Source organism: Sphaeroforma arctica, assembly GCF_001186125.1.
Source record: "Sphaeroforma arctica JP610 unplaced genomic scaffold supercont1.239, whole genome shotgun sequence".
Classification (NCBI taxonomy): Eukaryota; class Ichthyosporea; order Ichthyophonida; genus Sphaeroforma; species Sphaeroforma arctica.
Genome location: NW_014040319.1, coordinates 66,183 through 84,771, shown reverse-complemented (window position 1 = coordinate 84,771; position 18,589 = coordinate 66,183). Strand labels below are relative to the sequence as shown.

Below are 18,589 nucleotides of genomic sequence, written 5' to 3'. Positions count from 1 at the left end.
ATATATAATATAATGTCTAGTCATCGTTCGCAGAGCAATTTTTCTTCAAATTCTTGATAATCACAAGGTTGAAGACCATTGTTCTCATCTATAGAATCGTACGAAAGGATTCGAGTGCAACTATTCTCTACAATTCGATGAAAACTAATTGACTGTGTACCGATTTCGAAAGATGATCGAGAAAGAACGAGAACAACTAAATAACCACTAGGTGGACACGTACTTTATCGGCTTCTTTATCAGGTCCCCACGGAGTGGTCAAAATCCCAATATTAGGTCCCCAGGTGTCATAATCTACTCCAGGTGTATATTTAGGTTGCGCGGCCTTGGCGGCAGACTGATTAGGTGCCTCTAGAGATACCGGCGAGGCCCAGATATCTCCACAGGCACACAGTACTACAAGCGCGGCTTGAATAAATACCATTTTGTGACAATGCTACCTGCTATCCACTTAGATAAACTACAAAGTATTAACAGTACCAGGCCGGGAGCCCGTATATTTGTTTGTTGTGAAGTGGTAAACAAGTACAACAGATTTCCTGTGGATTTCCATAGCCCAGTGCCCACTACTAAAACAGGATTTCAGAATTTGACAAAACTGTGGTCTGTGAGCAATTGTCAAAATTTGAGCATATTTCACCATAAAATTACGTCGGACCACTCTTTTTCATTCGTCGCCATGCTGCTAATCTTTTCAATCTGTGGCTTTTTGAGCCTGTTTTGTTTGTTTGTTTTTAATAAGAAAGTTTCAGAAATGTTATGATCTCTATGGCGACATAGAAAAGAAAAACTAGGCATCGCGTGCCGCATATTCGGGCAGAGTGGTGTTGCCCTTCATTTTCTGCCTCTGCCCATGACTCCACGTATCACACATGCGATTGTGTGGGTACACGCCATGGATTGTGGATGTGATGAATCGTTGGTGGATTCGGTTTAGACGTTTATTTAAAATTTAGTCGTCAGACATTTATTTGAATTTAGGCTTCACTTCATATAGAGTATTCTTATATAATGCAGACAACAAGTCCGTCCAAGAAGGAAGAATAGTGGACAGTAGTCACTGGTTACCAGCTCCATCTACAGCAATCTCAATACGGGCTAGGTATATATTCCATCATTATTAGCTGACACAAAGGGGGGCGTACAGTACCAAGATGTGAACTTGCTTGAAGCTGGCAGCAGTGTATTTTGTGCACTAAAACCCAACCCGATACTGACTGTCATTAATGCGGCTAAATACATATTTGAAGATGAAGTGAACATAATTGTTTTTAGTATTTTGGAGGACTGCCATTACCGTAATACTTTTGTCATTTTACAATGTTCAGCGAATCAAAGCGCTTGCTATCAATACATAAAATCAGGAATAGCGCACTAAATTTCCGATTAAAATGACTATTTGGGGTCACAATCCCTACATGATTCTATCTAATGGGGAAATCGGCATCAGAAAATTATGTGCTGATAGATAATCATATAGGCAGATTTTGTGACCTCTACTCAATATCCCAAAAATAGTTGAAAACCTGCCGTAAATATTTTCACGTGTATATTAATAATAACGGATTTTAATGATCAACCTTTGGGATTCCTTACAAGTCTAGAGTACTCATAAAAGTGGGGTGCGGCTTCGAGTAACCATTCCGGATCAATCACAGTGACCTCCTTCATATATTCCTGTTTTGTCAATATAACCTGCAGATAGTACAAATATAAAAAATACGACAGTGATGCAATTCATTTAGTTTCAAACACGAGCTAAACTGTCATGAAATCCGGGGAAAAACCTTTTTACAATTCGAAGCGTACCGTGCAATTCGAAGAGCTCCTTACCTCATGATAAACCACCCATGGCGGCGGACTTTCGTCGTACAGTACTGATGAAGGATGTATCGCCATAGTCTGACCATTCCTCAAGGATTTGTACGTCTGCAGAGCAGATAATATTTTGGATTGATTACACACACTCTCACTACAATACAAAAAGAAACTCGGAGAGCACAACCAAAGTAGTCTATTTGGAAGTGTGCCAATGTATGCGCAGCTGACGCTTCAAATCAACAAGTACAGTTGAGTGTTTGGATCCTGCAACACTAGGGTAGCAAAAGTATGTAATTTCTTAACGGAAGCTCATGAAGTAAGTGGCACATAACACGCGGACATACCCCATCTCCACTCAGTCTCGCACAGTTTGCAAAAAACCCTCCAGTTATACAACGACGTATGATCTCGGTGTCGCTGGTGGAGCATATGGGAATATTGAACCTGGCAGCGAGAGAGGTTATTGCGCAGAGAATTCAGGATAATGCTAGTACATATAGTAGCACACCGGCGACCAATACTCGTCCTGATACGAGCGACAGATAGCAGAAAAAAATACTCGCTGATATTCGCCAAACGTAGTGCGCAAGCAGTATACTCACACGAATCGGCTGCAGCGCTTTGCGCATGCATACAGAACATCAAGCGCAAATATAGATAGGGTTCAGGAACGCGACGGGCTGCCGTTCTTGCATAATAAAATTGATGCTTACCTCCTTAGAAACTTTAGCAGTTGCTTTCTGATTTCTGTGGCACGGAGCAGCGAGCGACGATTCAGAAAGTATGTTTGGCAAAAGCCGCTACTCTGCTTGTTCTTATGAAAGGTCTGGGGTGTTCAATGGTATGATAATACAGTCAATGAGGAGACATTCGCGAATTGGCTGAAATACAACGCTGCATATAACTTGAGGGTGAGTATGCGCCGACGATGAAAAGGAAGTGGGCACGCAACTCAGGGCAAATAATTTGTCAAGTGCACTCAAAATTCGCTCACAAAGCAAATATATATTTGCCCTGACTCGTATAGACAGGCGCAGGTTAGCCATTCTAAAATAGGTCGCTGGAATAACGGATTAACTCACCGTGTATGCATTTAAGAGAGAGAGATGGTCTCCTTCTAATGCGGTGAACAGCCTCCGATGGTTATCTGCCTCGCGTCGTTTGTTGGTTGGACTCACGAATATATTTTGGACCTTTTGTGGTTGTTTAGCCATTGATCGAGTGGACGAAAGGAGTGGAGTGATTCAGTGATGACGCACACAGCACGAAACAAAAATTGAGGCAAAATAGGGGTGCCGCGCTTGCGCAACAATGCATAGCAATGCTTGTAGAGCACACTGGTTGCATACACATGCCAATACACATGTCAGCATGGCGGCTTTCTTGAAATATTGAAGACGGACAGAACTGTGAATGTATGATAAACCAAACCTGTAGCATTGCAACAATGGTTAATATTTCTTCACTGCAGCCCATTTCACCGCTCATTAGAAGTATTTTAGCCAACTTCGGCTCCAAGGGACATTCTACCATACGCTCACCTAGTGAAGAAATTGTAGGGGTGAGCTGAGTCTCTGTGGGTATGCTTAACGAGATGCAGAATCGGTGTCATGTATTTGTCAGAAAGATTCATCAATTCGCATGTTCTTATTCAAGGCGATTTCACGGACCATTCTCTACCAGATACACATAAGATTCAACCTCAACTATAGTTCGAGAAAGTCAACGTAGGTACAATAGCATACGCTCATTACTATATCGTATACATCCAGCTATCCCAAACAATATGCTCAATCAAAATACTGCATACAATCATACCTAGAGGTTCAGACAGTTCTCCTTCGTCTGTTATGGCCCCAAGCGAGTGCAGCAAATCCATTGAACGGATAAGTGAGTCTGGCGGGGGCGGCGATAGATAGTCGAAGCGAACAATATTCTGTATTCTATAAATTGCAAATACATTAGGCATTAGCATCCGATGTAAGGGATATTGAGAGAAAGACTCATCAGGAGAACCTTAAATCTACTTAAAAACTGTATGGTACAATTACACATTGAAGCGGACATACGACATTGACTACCTACCAGTTCACAATGATTCTCACAGCCTACTCATACCATAGGGACCGTGAAAAAGACAATGACAGGTTGTCGCGGTGTACGACTAATTCAGTCTTATGAAAAGTGCTGAGAGGTTTGCTTGTAATTATGACACCAGAAACTACAGATGTGCGATGGAATGATGTCGTTGGACAAAATACTTCAGTGTACGACCGTGCCCATCCGTTAGAGTCTGATCACAGCTGTCTAGCGACTCAGGCGACAAAATAACTAAGGCGGTAAAATTGACCGGTTCGCGCATGTATCAAAGCACGTATATAGAAGAAACACTCACTTGGACGATTCCGTGCATCGGAATTGATTCAACGGCTATATCTTATTTTATACCATCAAACAAGCGCGGGAGTGACGTTGTCTTCAATTCTACGAATGAAGTATTAAGCTAACATATACACGCGTAGAACAACACTCATCTGCATTAACCCCAACATATCAAGATTAGGTTTATAACTACACATTCTCGGAGCCACCTACCCGAGTGCTTTCAGCTGAAGCACCACCTGTCCCAAGTTGGACCTCTGTATTTCGGGGACATTCTGGTCCTCGAGTGATTTGTAGTCCTCTAGAGTGTACAGTCGGTAAGCTTTACCGGGTTTGACGCGGCCTGCTCGCCCAGCCCTTTGTTTTGCCGAAGCCTTGCTCACGGGAGTCACTACAAGCGCCTCAAGACCTGTGAATTGATAGACAATTGTACATGAATAAGCAGAGTATGGTTAAGAGCTTGCAGGTAGCGTTTTCAGCAATGCTTCACAGTCTACGATTTGAGACAATACTATCGAAATTGGAACGGCGGGGAGGTACAAGCCAGGGATACTATATCCTCAAGGAATATAATTACATACAAAGTACAGGTGAATGATGAAAGGACACACGTACCTGATACAGGATTATACGCACGAATCTTCGCGAATCCGCTGTCAACCACAAACACAATGTTCGGTATCGTCACCGAGGTTTCAGCTATATTCGTGGCAATGACCACCTGTAGAATGCGGTTAGAAGAAAATAATGAAAAAGATCCATACGCCGGCTTGATCTTTAAGGTACACAGGTTGGAAAAAAAATTACCCAATGTAGCTATACCTTAGAAATTTAAAATGAGATCTGCGTCAATATGTTGTATACTACGAGTGCACAGAGAAGCACTACGAAGCTCAGCATTTACAATAACATTCGTGAACTTCTCAAAATATTAATTTAGCGTCATTTCAAATGCATTTAAGCAGTTGAAGAGCTCAATAAATTACAGAGTAGTTTATTCGTGCCTTAATCAGATTCACAGGTAATTAACGACACATATATTGTCGCCTACATAGAGGAGGTCATTATCGAATGCGATACCTTTCGACATCCTCTAGCTACTGGTTGGAATACACGCATCTGCATTTCGGATGGCAGAGATGCGTACAGGGGCATTGGTAGCAAACGAAGTCGTGCGTCCGACACACTCGATGCTCTATCCGACAGCATGTCTACTACTTGATCAACCTGAGAAAAGACGTAGAGTTTAAAAATTAGATTGCCAGGAGAACTGTAAATGCAGAACTGTAAATGCCATGTAAAGCTCTGTCAGCGATGTAGCGGAATATGATTATGCGTCAGATAAAAGTAGTTGCTTGTATCTTCGTAAATTCAGAAGTGCTTACATATAACGAAGCCAGCACAACAGTCCCAGCTTCTGCTCCTCCGACGCAAACCAATCTTCAGTGAATGAGAACCTTCAGCATGCCCGCGGGAATTCCACCCAACAGGATAGTTACACAAGCTCTCTTGGGATAAAATACTGACAACTTCTCGATATGCTATATCAAACATACCTCATCTTGGCCAGTCAAAAATACTAAAACATCTCCGGCCCCTTCCTTGCTGTGAATCTGCATCACACTATCTGCGCACGCTTGCATATAATTTGGCACAGGAAACCGGCGATAGTGTATATCTACGTGATGCATACGGCCCTCCACTGCAAAACAAAGTACACAAATAGCAGATCTAAGAATATCGAATTATCAACTGATAAGAACCTTGCACCGGAATAAGATATTAGTCAACGGATCTTCAATACAGCAATTTGCGTCTTTATGCTCTATTAACCCAATAGGTATATGTCAGAAATTATATATTGGTTAAATACGAAAACAGAACCTTTGGCACGTCATCTTTCGACCCCCCCCCACCTTCACGACGTCCACCAAAAACGCATGAGAAGGCGCGTGTGTGCACTCGGTGCAATATAGTCTGTACTGAACGCCCTGGTAAACAAAAACAAAGCGATTACACAGCCAGCGGAAGAACTTAATAGTCCCTGCTAGCAACCTACCGCTTAATATCGTGGCCGTGTTGTTTTCGGGTGCAGTGAGGTCGTCGTTTGTCTCGAAGAATTCGGCGAAAGCTTCCGCGTCCAATGTTGCCGAACTGACAATCACCCGCAGATCACTTCGCTTTTTCATTATCTTCCTATTGAGGAACAATATGCAGACGTCAGCTATCGCACGTACTACGTTGCGGGTTGCGAGGTTTGATGGATGGAATATCGAATAAAGGTGTGACGCTTGAAGTTTTCACACGGCAGAGACAACTGCAGAACAATTTCAGAGCACCATCTCGTGAATGTTTGTATTCCGTGCGGAAAAGGAAAGTGCCAAACTACAACTGATTCATTTGCCACCACATGCCCGTGCAAGCGGAAACACAGCTCTAATAGACAAGAAGCCTACCTCAAAAGCCCTAACAGTACATCTGTGTACAGCCCTCTCTCGTGTGCTTCATCAACCATGATTGTGCTGTATCTCTGTAGCAGCGGGTCCATCAGGGTTTCCCGCACTAGCATACCATCGGTCATGTATCTGTGCACGCAGAGGAGGTTACCCAAGGTATCAGCAAATGTCCTGGATGCTCATTCAGAAGCGGCGAAGGTATGCTACATGCATTGCTCTCGTGATGGATTTTGAATTTGCGTATGTCCACACGGACCAAGCACTGTTCACGCACGTAAACTACTGGTATCAATCAAACGGTAAAGAGCGCAGCGTACATACTTAATCTGTGTAGTTGCACCCTCCGCATTGTCAAATCTAACTGAGTATCCCACTTTCCCCCCTATCCTACATCCTACTTCTTCAGCTACGCGCAATGCCACACTCGTGGCAGCCACCTTGCGATAAAAATGTATATGAATATAAGTGAATCTCTGCCTGTGACGGAAGAAAGTTTCTTGTATGGCGAGTTTACCTCCTGTATCACATACGCACTGCCAGTACAAAACAAAGTGCGAACAAGTAAAACCAGAATATTTACGGCGGATACACACAACACACAATGCTTGACAACTGAAGGATCATGTATAACACTCTAGGTACACCACATGCGCACGACCTAAAATAAAAACAGGGCAAAACGAGAAGGCAAAATTTGATTATATGGCCAACATAAGCTATCACCTATGCCAATTTCCAGTATTCAACTTCTATATTTGTGTAACCAGTGTATCTAATACAAAAAGTTCTGAGTCCTTGAAATGTCGAATACTTTTTCAGAACCGCCCACGAAGGTTGTAACCCGCCGAACTTCCCGAGCTAGGTTTACTATTTAACAGACTAGACCAAATTGTTCATATAGAATATTCAAGTGGTATAGACTTTGCGTAGACTTTTGTTAACACGACAATATGCAAGTATACATTGTTTTGTTTGATTGCATTTACTGAAACGAGCATGATCACTCATTAACACTCACATATTTGTCTGAAAAGGTCTGGAGTTATGTTGAATTTGTAGGAGCATCGCGATAAATATGCATTTTATCGTAGGCAAATTAAGATCAATTCTGTGCAGCGAACATCGGTGCTGCAAAGTGTTTGTGCTTGTGTGTACATATATAACACTAGCTTTGTCTACACTATAGTCTCGATTCTTATCGCCGTCAGTTGAGATATTGTTTACTGCAGAGGAAGCATACTATACACGAGTAGGTCAACAACAAGAAGTAAAAGCATATTCTACGTACCCGTCTCGGTTGCGTACAGGCAATCATTTTTCCCTGGCCAGACCAGCCTACCTCAGCCAGATACTGAGGCAACTGCGTTGTCTTACCGCAGCCAGTCTCACCGACTACGATAATAGTACGAAACTTCTCCATGGCATAGAGGAGATGCTGTCGGTACTTATACACCGGCAGTTGTTTTCGCTGTCGAGACAGCTCATCCCGTGACTGAGTTGAGCGTGTTTGAGAGTGTACACTGTAGATAGATGGATCGATCGGGGATTCTTCATTTGCCGAGACTCTATCCAATGTACTCCCAGGCGCTGTGGTTCCCGGCCGCCAGAAACTGGGGGCATTCGTGTTGTTCATGACCGAATGATGACAATATGCTATTCGAAACTGATCTTGTGCTCTTCTATGCTTTATATTTATAAATATGTAGATACATACCTATATGTACTATAGATACATAGATGTACTACTACTAAAGATCGTATGTGTAAATACTACAGATAAATACATAACAACAAATATGTACTACATATATGCTTAATGTATGTATTTACATATTAAGTAAATATCTACACATATAAAGTATACACTCGTATTTACCCGTTCGGCTTTCTTTCCAACACCACCGTCGCCACTCGCCAGTGACCACGACCACGTCCTTGGGATAATTTAAAGCCCGCCTTTTCTCACGGTCCTCTGGATTAGCTTTTCTTGGTACAAATAAACCGCAAGAATTCCCGTAAATAAAGCCAAGAGAGAGACTTAAGCGAGTGGTGCGACAATTAAAAGACACTATGAATATTAAAAGTAGGACAAAAGCAAATTAGCATTCAACAAAGATGAATATATACCAAAAATGTGTTACTATATTATCAGCTGCATGGTGTAATGGTTAGCACGTTCGCCTCTGACCTCAGAGTGTGACAGCGGGAGATTGCGGTTCGATTCCGCGTGCGGCAAATTTTTATATATAGATCAATTCTGATTTTTATTATTTTTCCAAAGTATGCAGTACCGTACGCTTTTTAGACTAGTCCCAAATGCTAGCTTTTAGACGAAAGTTGCAGATTTCAATTATGCGCACACCCAGTATAACTGAAGAAGCTATCTCTTACAGGCAAATAAAGTAGTGGTAGAGGTAACAGTACTATGGCCGAAACTTTTATTTTTACTTGAGCTACCACTCTACTATGTAGGCTGCCGGGAGCTGTCACTCTACAGGATACCTCCTCTCATGTCAGTGCGATGCAGAATCAGAGTCTTCTAATACAAGTTAGGTGGTGACGGGGAATAACAGGTCGGTACGCAGAGGGGACCGTCTTCATCGCTGGAATCCACTACTTCTGTAAGAGAATCAAAAGAAAAACAAATGAGGATCAATCGACCATGCCATAGAATCGATTGAACAATATACATAAATACACACACCAACATATATACGAGAATATATGCATCTGCGAAATTTTTTCAATGATCTCAATACGTGCCATGGATTTCACAATAGCCGACTTTCAAGCAGAAAGCACATAGACTAATTTGCAGTTTTAAACAGTACACCAATGGTATAACATAAAAAAAAAAAGGCCGCTGCAAGCCTAACATACCGACATGAGGTTTCTTTTTGAACATGGACATGAGTGTGATATTCTTTTCCGAGCGTTTGGCCTTCTTGGATCCATTGGGCATCGAACTGTTTATAGACGCTTCCGGTCGCTTCCGTGACGTAAGCGTGCGTTTCGTCGCCTTTATGTCTTTTGCACCCATGCTCGTACTCGATTTGTTCAACACAGCGCTATTGATACTAAGTATCTTACTGGAATGTATTCCAACACTATCGGCACCGGATCCTTCACTTGAGGCAGTTTTGTAGTCAGGCTTCAAACCCTTCGACGATTTTGTCGACAATTTGCTATCACCAGATCTCTGTGTAGCTGTAGCTATTTTATACTTGAGGGCTGTTTTACCATCAGTCGATTTGACAGGAAATGAATTGGAAGTGGTAGAGGATAGTCTATTCTTGCTCATATTATCTGCGCTGCTACTTGGCGACTCACTGGTCATATCAATCAGCTCACAATCCACAGCGCTACTCGAACTTTTTCGTCGTTTGGCCGGTTTCGCGGATATCGTGCTTTTGGATTCTATGCTCGATAGTGGTTTAGAGGGCTGAAGATTGAATGAAGAGAAGGGGCATGGAGATTAGATACTCTTCATGATACCAGGTGAGTTGTGAGGCGCATCTCATGAAAGTGTGAACTACAAGACAAATGAAGAATACAAATGGGCTGGTGAAATATACAGATGTAAAATAGTACAAGATTCTGGAGATGGACAAGTATTTGAATGTGAATCGACCAGAACCTCTTTCAATGACGTCCAAATCCGTGTATTCAGACGAACGATTAAACAATACCTCTTGGAATTCCTCATCGCTATGATCGGACATTGAGTTAGCTTTCGTGAAGTCCAAACAAGACTGCTTTTTCAAGTGGACTGAGGCCGGTTTCTTGGTACGTATAGGTAGAAATTCTAAGGTTGTCTTCCGTTTTATCCCACCCTCAGAAGACAACTTCTGTTCAGAAGAAGATGGCATACTTTCATTAGTTATCAACGAATGGTAGAACGATCGTGTATGCACAGCACTTAGCCCTTTCGATTGTGATGTAGCATCAGATATACAGGCCTCTTTTGCAGGTCTGTAATGCGCGTGTTTAAAGTATGTACATGACTAAACCCTTTCGACTGTGATGTAGCATCAGAGATATAAAAGGCCTCTTATACAGGCCTGTGGTGCGCCTGTTTAAAGACAATACGTGTGTTTTATACCAGTATCGGTGGAAGAAACCATTGCATAGTACATATATTAGATTGGCGTAGGGCTAAGTGTCCCCTTCCAAAAAAATTCAATAATCATTTTTTTATCCACATACCCTATGTAACCTGATGGCGTCAATTATATTTCTTAACCGTTTCATGATGTCTGTCCTTGAAGGCCAATGAGCCAATTTCTGCCAGCAGTCACCGTTCAAACCGTTCTTGGTCTGAATTTGAAGGAGGCCAGTAGTGGAAACGAATGTCACTTGTAGTTCATAGTTATTTTCTACAGCGAACCACAGAGAGTATCATGATTGGAAGCTGAATGATTTTTTTCTGTTGTTTAGTGTCAGAACCAGATCATGCTGCGAATTGAAAAGTTAGGCAGAGAATAAAAAACTGTAGTTTAAGGCAAGAATGTTTCACATAAGCCTGCAGCACATACCACAGCATCCACTTGCTGAAGACTCTTCACTTGTTTCCTGCCCGCCTTGAAAGCATCCTGTACGTGCCATATATAGGAGTTGTGTTGATGTCAGCGACTCTAGTTGCGTGTGAAAAGCATTCACTCATACCCAAGCTATGTTTAAACAATATGCTGTAATACACCAATCTGTAGGTAATTTTAACAATCCGGTTGAGTGACATTCAAGGTTTCACAATAAAAAATCTAGGAATTAAAGTACACCAATCAATGATACTACAATTAATGATACTCTGTTGTGTCAAGTAGAGAACACACGGCACGGATCGAGCAAGCGCCACAGCCTCGATTGATTTCAAAGAAAAACTCTTGACATGATTCAACACGCGTGAATACCAGGTACTATACAACAATGATTGTATCTCACCACAACCGGTAGAACGCACACAGATGGCACATTCTGCACAACGTTCTGCACACAAAGCACAAGAGAACTACAGACAGCTTCATACCTTATGCATATCTAGCACAGTAGTGTGAGGCACATCCCACCCATGCTGAGCAACCGCAGTGTATAGCGCAATATCATCGGCTCCTTTCTCAAACCATTGAGCGAACCTTTTGATACCGCTGGTCGGTATGCGGCTGATGATGTGCTTAAGCTGTGTCGCATATGGCGCACGCACATTGGATAGGAATATGTAAGATGACATGATAGCACAAGAAGGGAGTATTCATATCCACCGTTTTTCTGCACACGTATCAAGTTGTAGATATTCTTTGCGTACTACTTCAGGCAGAGTATCCATACTTATTGATAGACAGTGTCACATCAATGGGTCAATATGACAAAGTAACTGCGAGCGATGCTTCGGAGCACATGAATGCGGTGTGTGCGAACTTCTAGCAATTTCGAGCAAATTGTCATCAGCATAACCTTTGTCTCGCATAAATGCCCGAGATTCAAATATTACACTCTTCTATATAGGCAAAGATTATAGAGAGCGTGCAATGTCATGCTAACTTCTATCGAAAGACTAAAATCGAGACAAGCCAAACTGAGATATATCGAAAAGCCTCTTGTAAATACCACTCCGGCACTCGGCATACCTCCGACTCACACTTGCAGTCACAATTTTAACGTGTGCAAACTTACCGTTGGCTCTACAAGCACGACCGTCCGAAGTTGGTCCATAAGAGCCGCTCGTTCCAACAGCGCCTTTGCTTTATAGGGCGACACCTTGTGCACAGCGAATTGCCCCGGCCATAATAGCGTGGTTTTGTCTTGCTTCGGCTTTGCGAAGTGTTTGGCTGTGGTGTTGATACCGTTATTGTTTGTGGGCACGGGCGCTTGTATGTCCGTGTGATCTGTCGCTGGTGCCGCCTGTAATGGCACATCCCTCGTAGTCACCGTTTCCAGTGAGCTGATAGTTGTGTACGGGTCTTTGTGGGACTGCTTGGATTCTGGGTCAGGTTCCGTTGAGCTGGCTACGATGCACTCGGCTGTGCTTTTTATGTACTCGGATGGCTGTTCCGACGGGGTGGTCAGGTTAATTGTTTGGGCCGGGGGACATTTCTCATCGACTGCGCTGGCCAGAGAAGGCTCTTCTGTGTACCCGACATGCGTGACATTATTGTGAGTATATGAAGTAGATACACAACGACAATAACGCTCCCCGAATCAACCGGAAGTGACAAATAGATCCGAACAAGCTTTGACTTTTGTATATAATCTCACACATACTCAGACTGGGACTGCCGGTGTCCATGTCACTGCCACTCAGTGCATTGGTGGCTGCGAGGGGTTGGTCGTCTTCTGCAGCCACCGCTTCACACATTGCCTTGTACTCTTTCCAGAACCTGATAACAGCGTCATCTGTGCAGTTGAGCTCTGCCATTTTCCTAAATTCGGCCCATGTCCATGTCCACCCCTGTAAAATATGGATACGGACATCCATTCGTGCGATAATGGAGCGAAAGTTGAATATTTTGTTCCTAAAAAGTAGTCAGCAGGTCCAGCTAGTGAAAGTGCGGATAGGTTGTGTGAGACATCTTTGAACTAAAAGTTCGTTTCCAAGTGCAAATACTTCAACCCAAATACAGGAACAGACAGACAGACAATCACTCTAACACACTCACACGTGCAAAAAAACCCCCGCTACACAAATTGGCGTGTGTTTCACCCTATTCGATCCGTGTATACACGATTTTGTCAAAACTCAACAACCTAAACTCTAAACTCCATGTAATGATCTAAGACACCAATTCGACTTCAACACGCACAAATCGATCCAGACACACCCCAGAATTTTAATTCCACACACATACCACGGCACCAGCGAGTGCCGCACCCTCCTCAGTCTTGGGGCTCTTGCTGCCACCCTTCAGCCCGCCTACACGATCGCCGTGCAGACTGATCGGTGCGGTGGTGTTGGTCGATGCATTGCCGGTGGTGTCCGGTGTCGGCGTGGGCAAGGGTAAGGACTGAGCGACTTCCGCTTGCGACATCTCCACATCTTGTTCCAATTTCTCGTCCCGGACTGCTGGTGGTTCCGTATTCTCAGCCTCCTTCTCCTGGGGCGCAGGTTTCTCTTCGGGCTTATTCGTATCTATACTGTCGGTAGTCTCCACATGTATTGTCGGTGTTTCACCGCTTTCTGCCTTGGTGTCTGTCGATGACAGCGCCGTCGTAGCAGACGTGCTTGTTGATGGCTTGGTTTCTGTGGTTGTAGACGGTATCCCATATGCAGCTGCTGTGTTGTAGAACGCCTTCTGGTCTTTGAGTTTCCAGTGATCCGGGTTGCCAGGGGGTACAGCTACCAGTTTTTCTTTTTTCGCTTTTACTTTAAGCTCCTTTTGGAAGGAGTATCGAAAGTTTTTGTGGGAATTTTAGTGTTTGAGTAGATTAGAAAGCTTGCAGCGAGCTACTGAGTTAGATGGTATTTATTGCTGAGCGGCATATCCTGTTTATTGCGAAGAAAGGACAATGGGTCAACAAGGTATATAAAGCTTAGGCTGATGCCCTCATCCAAGGGTGGGGCGTGCTACGAAAGCGAACTTTGAATTGCCCATGCAATAAACGCAGCGCGCCTGCATTCCTAGTGTAACGAATGTAACGATAGGCACAGATGAACTATACAATACCATTCATAGGCGTCTATACCTACATACATAGAAGCTCTCCATCAGAACAGAACATTTTGTTTAGCTCTGCACCTGTGGAGGCAAAGACACAAGTTGTACGCAATACATGTCGTAGCACGACTCATGGTATAATTAATCGTTGGAAAGTACACACATCGCTATGCGAACATCCAATTGTACACATGCACACTTATACCTTCTGAGCGCGTGCTTCTTTCTCGGCGAGGCTTTCCTTCCTGTCGGCAGCCCGTCTTTTGTTGTGATGCGCTAGCAGTGAGCCTGTGAAAGTGGCGTAACAAGATGAGTGTGAATTTACAACCCAGTACACTGAAACACTGCCACATGCAATCAGGCCACTAAATACAATATGCAAATGATTGAAGCGACGTTTTCGATTCGACAAAAGAGTGTGTATGCGAATAGGCACTCGTGGCAAACGAACGCAATACACACATACTATTGCCGTGCTTCAAGATTGACATAAACTCAGCCTCCAGCTCCTTCTTGTGGTCGAAGTCCAATTCGTGTATGAGTGTGGAGGGCTGGGGTTCGTCCGCATCGCTCGCCATCATCGACTTGTTGAGCACCTTCATCACGGTGGATGCCTGTACGCACACACACACACACATATATTTGTATGTATATTTATAAGTATATATATATAAGTGTGAGTATATAGAAGTCGAGTTCCAGTATGTTTTCGACGTATTGTGTAGGTATGCGAGGGGGCAAATATTTCAATGGGATTATACTGGTTGATAAATATATTTAATTCTAACCATAAATATAATGAGATTGGCTCTCCCTGTACCGAATCAATTCGCAATACTGTGCAATACTATGTAAACAAGTTCCAATGGCGGTACAATCATAACCATACGTGCATTCACTCTATCGTCCTACACATGGCTAGCCACTTTGCACCAGCGCCAGCTGAACTTTGAACTATGACCCTCACCTGCACCACAATAGCCCTACACGACACGACGCCCGCCACCCCAACTTCTCAGGCTAGCAATCCATCCAGATCGGAGGCGCCCAAAATCTTAGTGACAACCGCTTTCTGCGCGTATCTGCCGCTGTACCACAATAACCCTAAACAACTTGATACCCGCCAACTCAATTGCGCAAGCAAAATGTCCAGGCCCTAATACATACCAGCAACTTGCCCAGGCCGGGGTCCTCCAGAACATTGCTGACTACCACTTTCTGCGTGGCATAGCCGTGTCGAGCCATGGCCACGGCACACACTTTGTCGTCGTAGGTGGCGTCCCTCCACCACTTCTCCGCAAAGGGACACACCTCCATCTTGTACGTTTTGGGGCTGAAGTGCAGCATAGGCCCCAGGGTGATCTCGTGTAGTTGGTTGTCCATTGTGTATGGCTATGATATTAAATGGGGAACCAAGTTAATGGTCAAAGTTAGTGGCTGGAAAACTGAAGCGGTGGGCTGTTATTCCACATGGTGAGTGTATTCAGGCCATACCTTTCACAATCGAATGTTTCAAAGTCCGAAGACAGGCCATTATGTGATGACGCGATGAAGAACAACATATACAAAACCCCGTGACACAGTGGCACCTTTGTGGCCCCATTGAGCGAAAAGTAAATATTGCTCAGATATTGAAGCATGTTCCCGCTAAACGTACACTTGCTGCACAGTGACAGGACGCAGGATCAACAGTATACACACTATACGCTATCAAATATAAACATAATGGAACTAGTTCAATGTAGAAAATAAACATTTGAACATCATACTTTTCCCCACAGCGCGCGATGGGTCAGCGTGTTGTTCATCCAGTCCGCATACATCAATTGATTAAACAGTCGCACGGCGATAGTGCCTGTGTGCAATCGTTTCCTGTACTTAGCTGTAAGGATATTAGAGAGTATGGGCATACATGTGATAAGTTACAGTGTTTCAGAATCGTGTGCATGAGAAGTAGGCAAAAATATACAAAAATGCGCGTGGAAAAGTACGGTAATGCCCGATACATATGCATAGGAAGTTAGGATATCTGCTGGCAGACACAGGTACACTAGAACAGCGAGTAGAAGAGCCCAACTAGGAAGTAATGCGCTCCTATATAAAAGCCAGCAAGTATCTCTCTGCATGTGCTGTAAACTGAATGAGACTACAAAACCGCAACATACAGATTTTCCTCAATTCGCCTGCCGCCACAGTCAGTGGTTTGTACGTGTCTATCCATTGCATGTGCACAGGCCTATAGCTCACAGGCGCCACAATAGCAGTCGCCCCTGCCAGTGCAGGCTCAGTCGTGGATGGAGAGAGTGGTATCGGAGGTGTCTGCAGACTGATGCTGGAGTTTGCTTGTTCTATGAGAATGGGTGAAGTGTGCGTTGAAGGGTGTGGCTGTGGATGTTGTGACGGGACTGTCTGTGCCTGTGTCGGTGGTAGCGCTTGCGCGTCAGTTGTAGCGTTTGTGGCAGGGTTCGCAGTCGTACTGTCCGCGTGCGGGTTCACTATGGCTGCTACTCCGTTGATCATATTTGGCGGCACGCTTGAAGTGATAGTGACCCCTACACCACCTGCCGTTACCCCTGCGGCAACGGGTCCTCTGCTCTTACCGTGTGGCATAGCATCGGTTGACATACGGGCAATAGGTACAGATGTCTTTTGTATGTGAGAGGTAGGTTGTGCGGGTGGCGCTGGTTGGTGCTGTTTGGTGAATTCACTGCAAATTCGCTTGACAAACGACACCATGGAACTGTCGTTAGACGCGGTCTTCGAGTCCACCGCAATCAGCAGAATCTCCTGGGCTATGGCCGCTATCTGGAAGTCACTCCAATTCCCACACAATTTAGCTGGAAGAGAGGAACAAACAATTTGACGATGAATACCCAGCTCTTACGTGACACGTACCTTCATGACACGTATATGTTTAAGAATTTCGGCTTCTAATACTGTTAAGATCTATTTACTGTTTGTATCTATTTGTTACACAGCTAGAAGAACACAGCCGTCACGATGCTATTCTTACAAGAGAAATAGGTTTGAAACAGTGACTTTTCAGTGCTCGCTAGAAGCGGGTACAGTATTGTGCTCAGGAGAGGCTCCAATAGAAGTTTGTACATTTCAAATGTCAGGTAACACACGACTAAAACTAGAAATTGATCTGAAGATTCGTGCGAGGTTTGTACGGGAAGCACAGAGTGAAGGGGGATATGCAACACATCAGCTGGACTTGGCAGTCAAGGCAATCAAAGTAGAAGATTGAGTTAAGTGCGAAAGATCACATCACACAAATCTCGCACTTACGACAATCGCGTCTGATCTCCCTCCATCTGCCCCAACCATAGCGTTGAAGCGCTTTTTCAAACAACAAAGCATCCTTCTCCGTTCGGATAGTGGTTCTGCTGATCTTGATCTTTTTCTCACTCTGTTACAGGACATTCAATTGAAGCAGGTTTAGTATAGTTAATTGATTGTCTAATGATTTTTGGGACAGGGGCAATTTCGCGAAGCCAATCACACCTCACCGCAGCTCGAATGAATTGCTCTTTCAGCCAAACGATACTGGCAGATAATAACAGATGTAGTCGAACTAGCACACAACCAATATACATCCCACACACAAGAAAGGACCAGTAACAAGCTGAAATCAATGTTGGGCGTATATGTAGCGTCAGTATACTACGCAAAAGTAAACTGCATCCCTGTGCAGAAAGAGTTACTTCCGACAGAGCAACGAAAGCTACACACCTACATATTCCGTATAAGTAAGATAAATAAGACACTTTGGCGCGAGCATAGGCGTACGCTTCCCTTTCTTTCAGAGTTAAAAAGATACACGATTATCTAAACGATAATATCATATCCGGGGTGCAGGCAGCAGGTATACCATTTCATCCACAGATGAGGCTCCGGAGTAACTCTCTCCAGAACTACTGGAATCACTATCGAAGTCTTGATCGTTGGAATCAGAACCTCGCTCAGCACCCCTACGATATGAATAAAACCGGCACATATTAGTAGGAACTGCTGAATGCGACTGCGAGCGGTCTGAAGTATGTCAATGGTGGCTACTAATGTCCAGTGCATAGGAAGATACTACCAGTCACTGCAGATAAGCTTCATATATATATATATATATATATATAGATATATTTCGAAGAGACTAATAACCGAAAAGCAAATCAGCCGTCCTATAGCCGCATGGATCGTGACAGCCTGTAGCACGTTACTTGTAATATAAATACATATATACATAAATAAATACATACATAAATACATACATACATACATACA

General features: G+C 43.7%; 2 protein-coding genes and 1 non-coding gene across 4 annotated transcripts; 1 reads left to right on the top strand and 2 right to left on the bottom strand.

Moving 5' to 3' along the window:
* Positions 1–1,560: 1,560 nt before the first annotated feature.
* On the bottom strand, positions 1,561–8,292 carry SARC_04336 (the record flags this gene model as incomplete). 2 transcript variants are annotated; one of them, XM_014301847.1, is made up of 15 exons in its annotated part: positions 1,561–1,695; positions 1,834–1,929; positions 2,166–2,265; positions 2,535–2,647; positions 2,904–3,014; positions 3,253–3,362; positions 3,640–3,764; positions 4,417–4,612; positions 4,819–4,924; positions 5,284–5,430; positions 5,760–5,905; positions 6,263–6,399; positions 6,660–6,788; positions 6,981–7,096; positions 7,948–8,292. In XM_014301847.1, the coding sequence occupies 15 exons, from the start codon at positions 8,290–8,292 to the stop codon at positions 1,576–1,578; spliced, it is 2,097 nt and encodes a 698-aa protein (XP_014157322.1). In that variant the 3' UTR covers positions 1,561–1,575. The 2 variants fall into 2 exon arrangements, with proteins under 2 accessions (XP_014157322.1, XP_014157321.1); XM_014301846.1 differs by having other exon boundaries at positions 1,561–2,265.
* Positions 8,293–8,809: 517 nt separating this feature from the next.
* SARC_30085 lies at positions 8,810–8,895 on the top strand. Its single transcript has one exon. It is a non-coding gene; the product is annotated as a tRNA-Gln (tRNA).
* Positions 8,896–9,072: 177 nt separating this feature from the next.
* On the bottom strand, positions 9,073–18,308 carry SARC_04335 (hypothetical protein; the record flags this gene model as incomplete). Its single annotated transcript, XM_014301845.1, has 16 exons — positions 9,073–9,278; positions 9,540–10,101; positions 10,349–10,507; positions 10,866–10,976; positions 11,195–11,251; positions 11,686–11,835; positions 12,330–12,781; positions 12,918–13,104; positions 13,502–14,026; positions 14,514–14,596; positions 14,775–14,922; positions 15,476–15,700; positions 16,078–16,190; positions 16,474–17,145; positions 17,600–17,720; positions 18,183–18,308. 16 exons carry the CDS (start codon positions 18,306–18,308, stop codon positions 9,199–9,201), a joined length of 3,771 nt encoding a protein of 1,256 aa, XP_014157320.1. The 3' UTR covers positions 9,073–9,198.
* Positions 18,309–18,589: the final 281 nt, after the last annotated feature.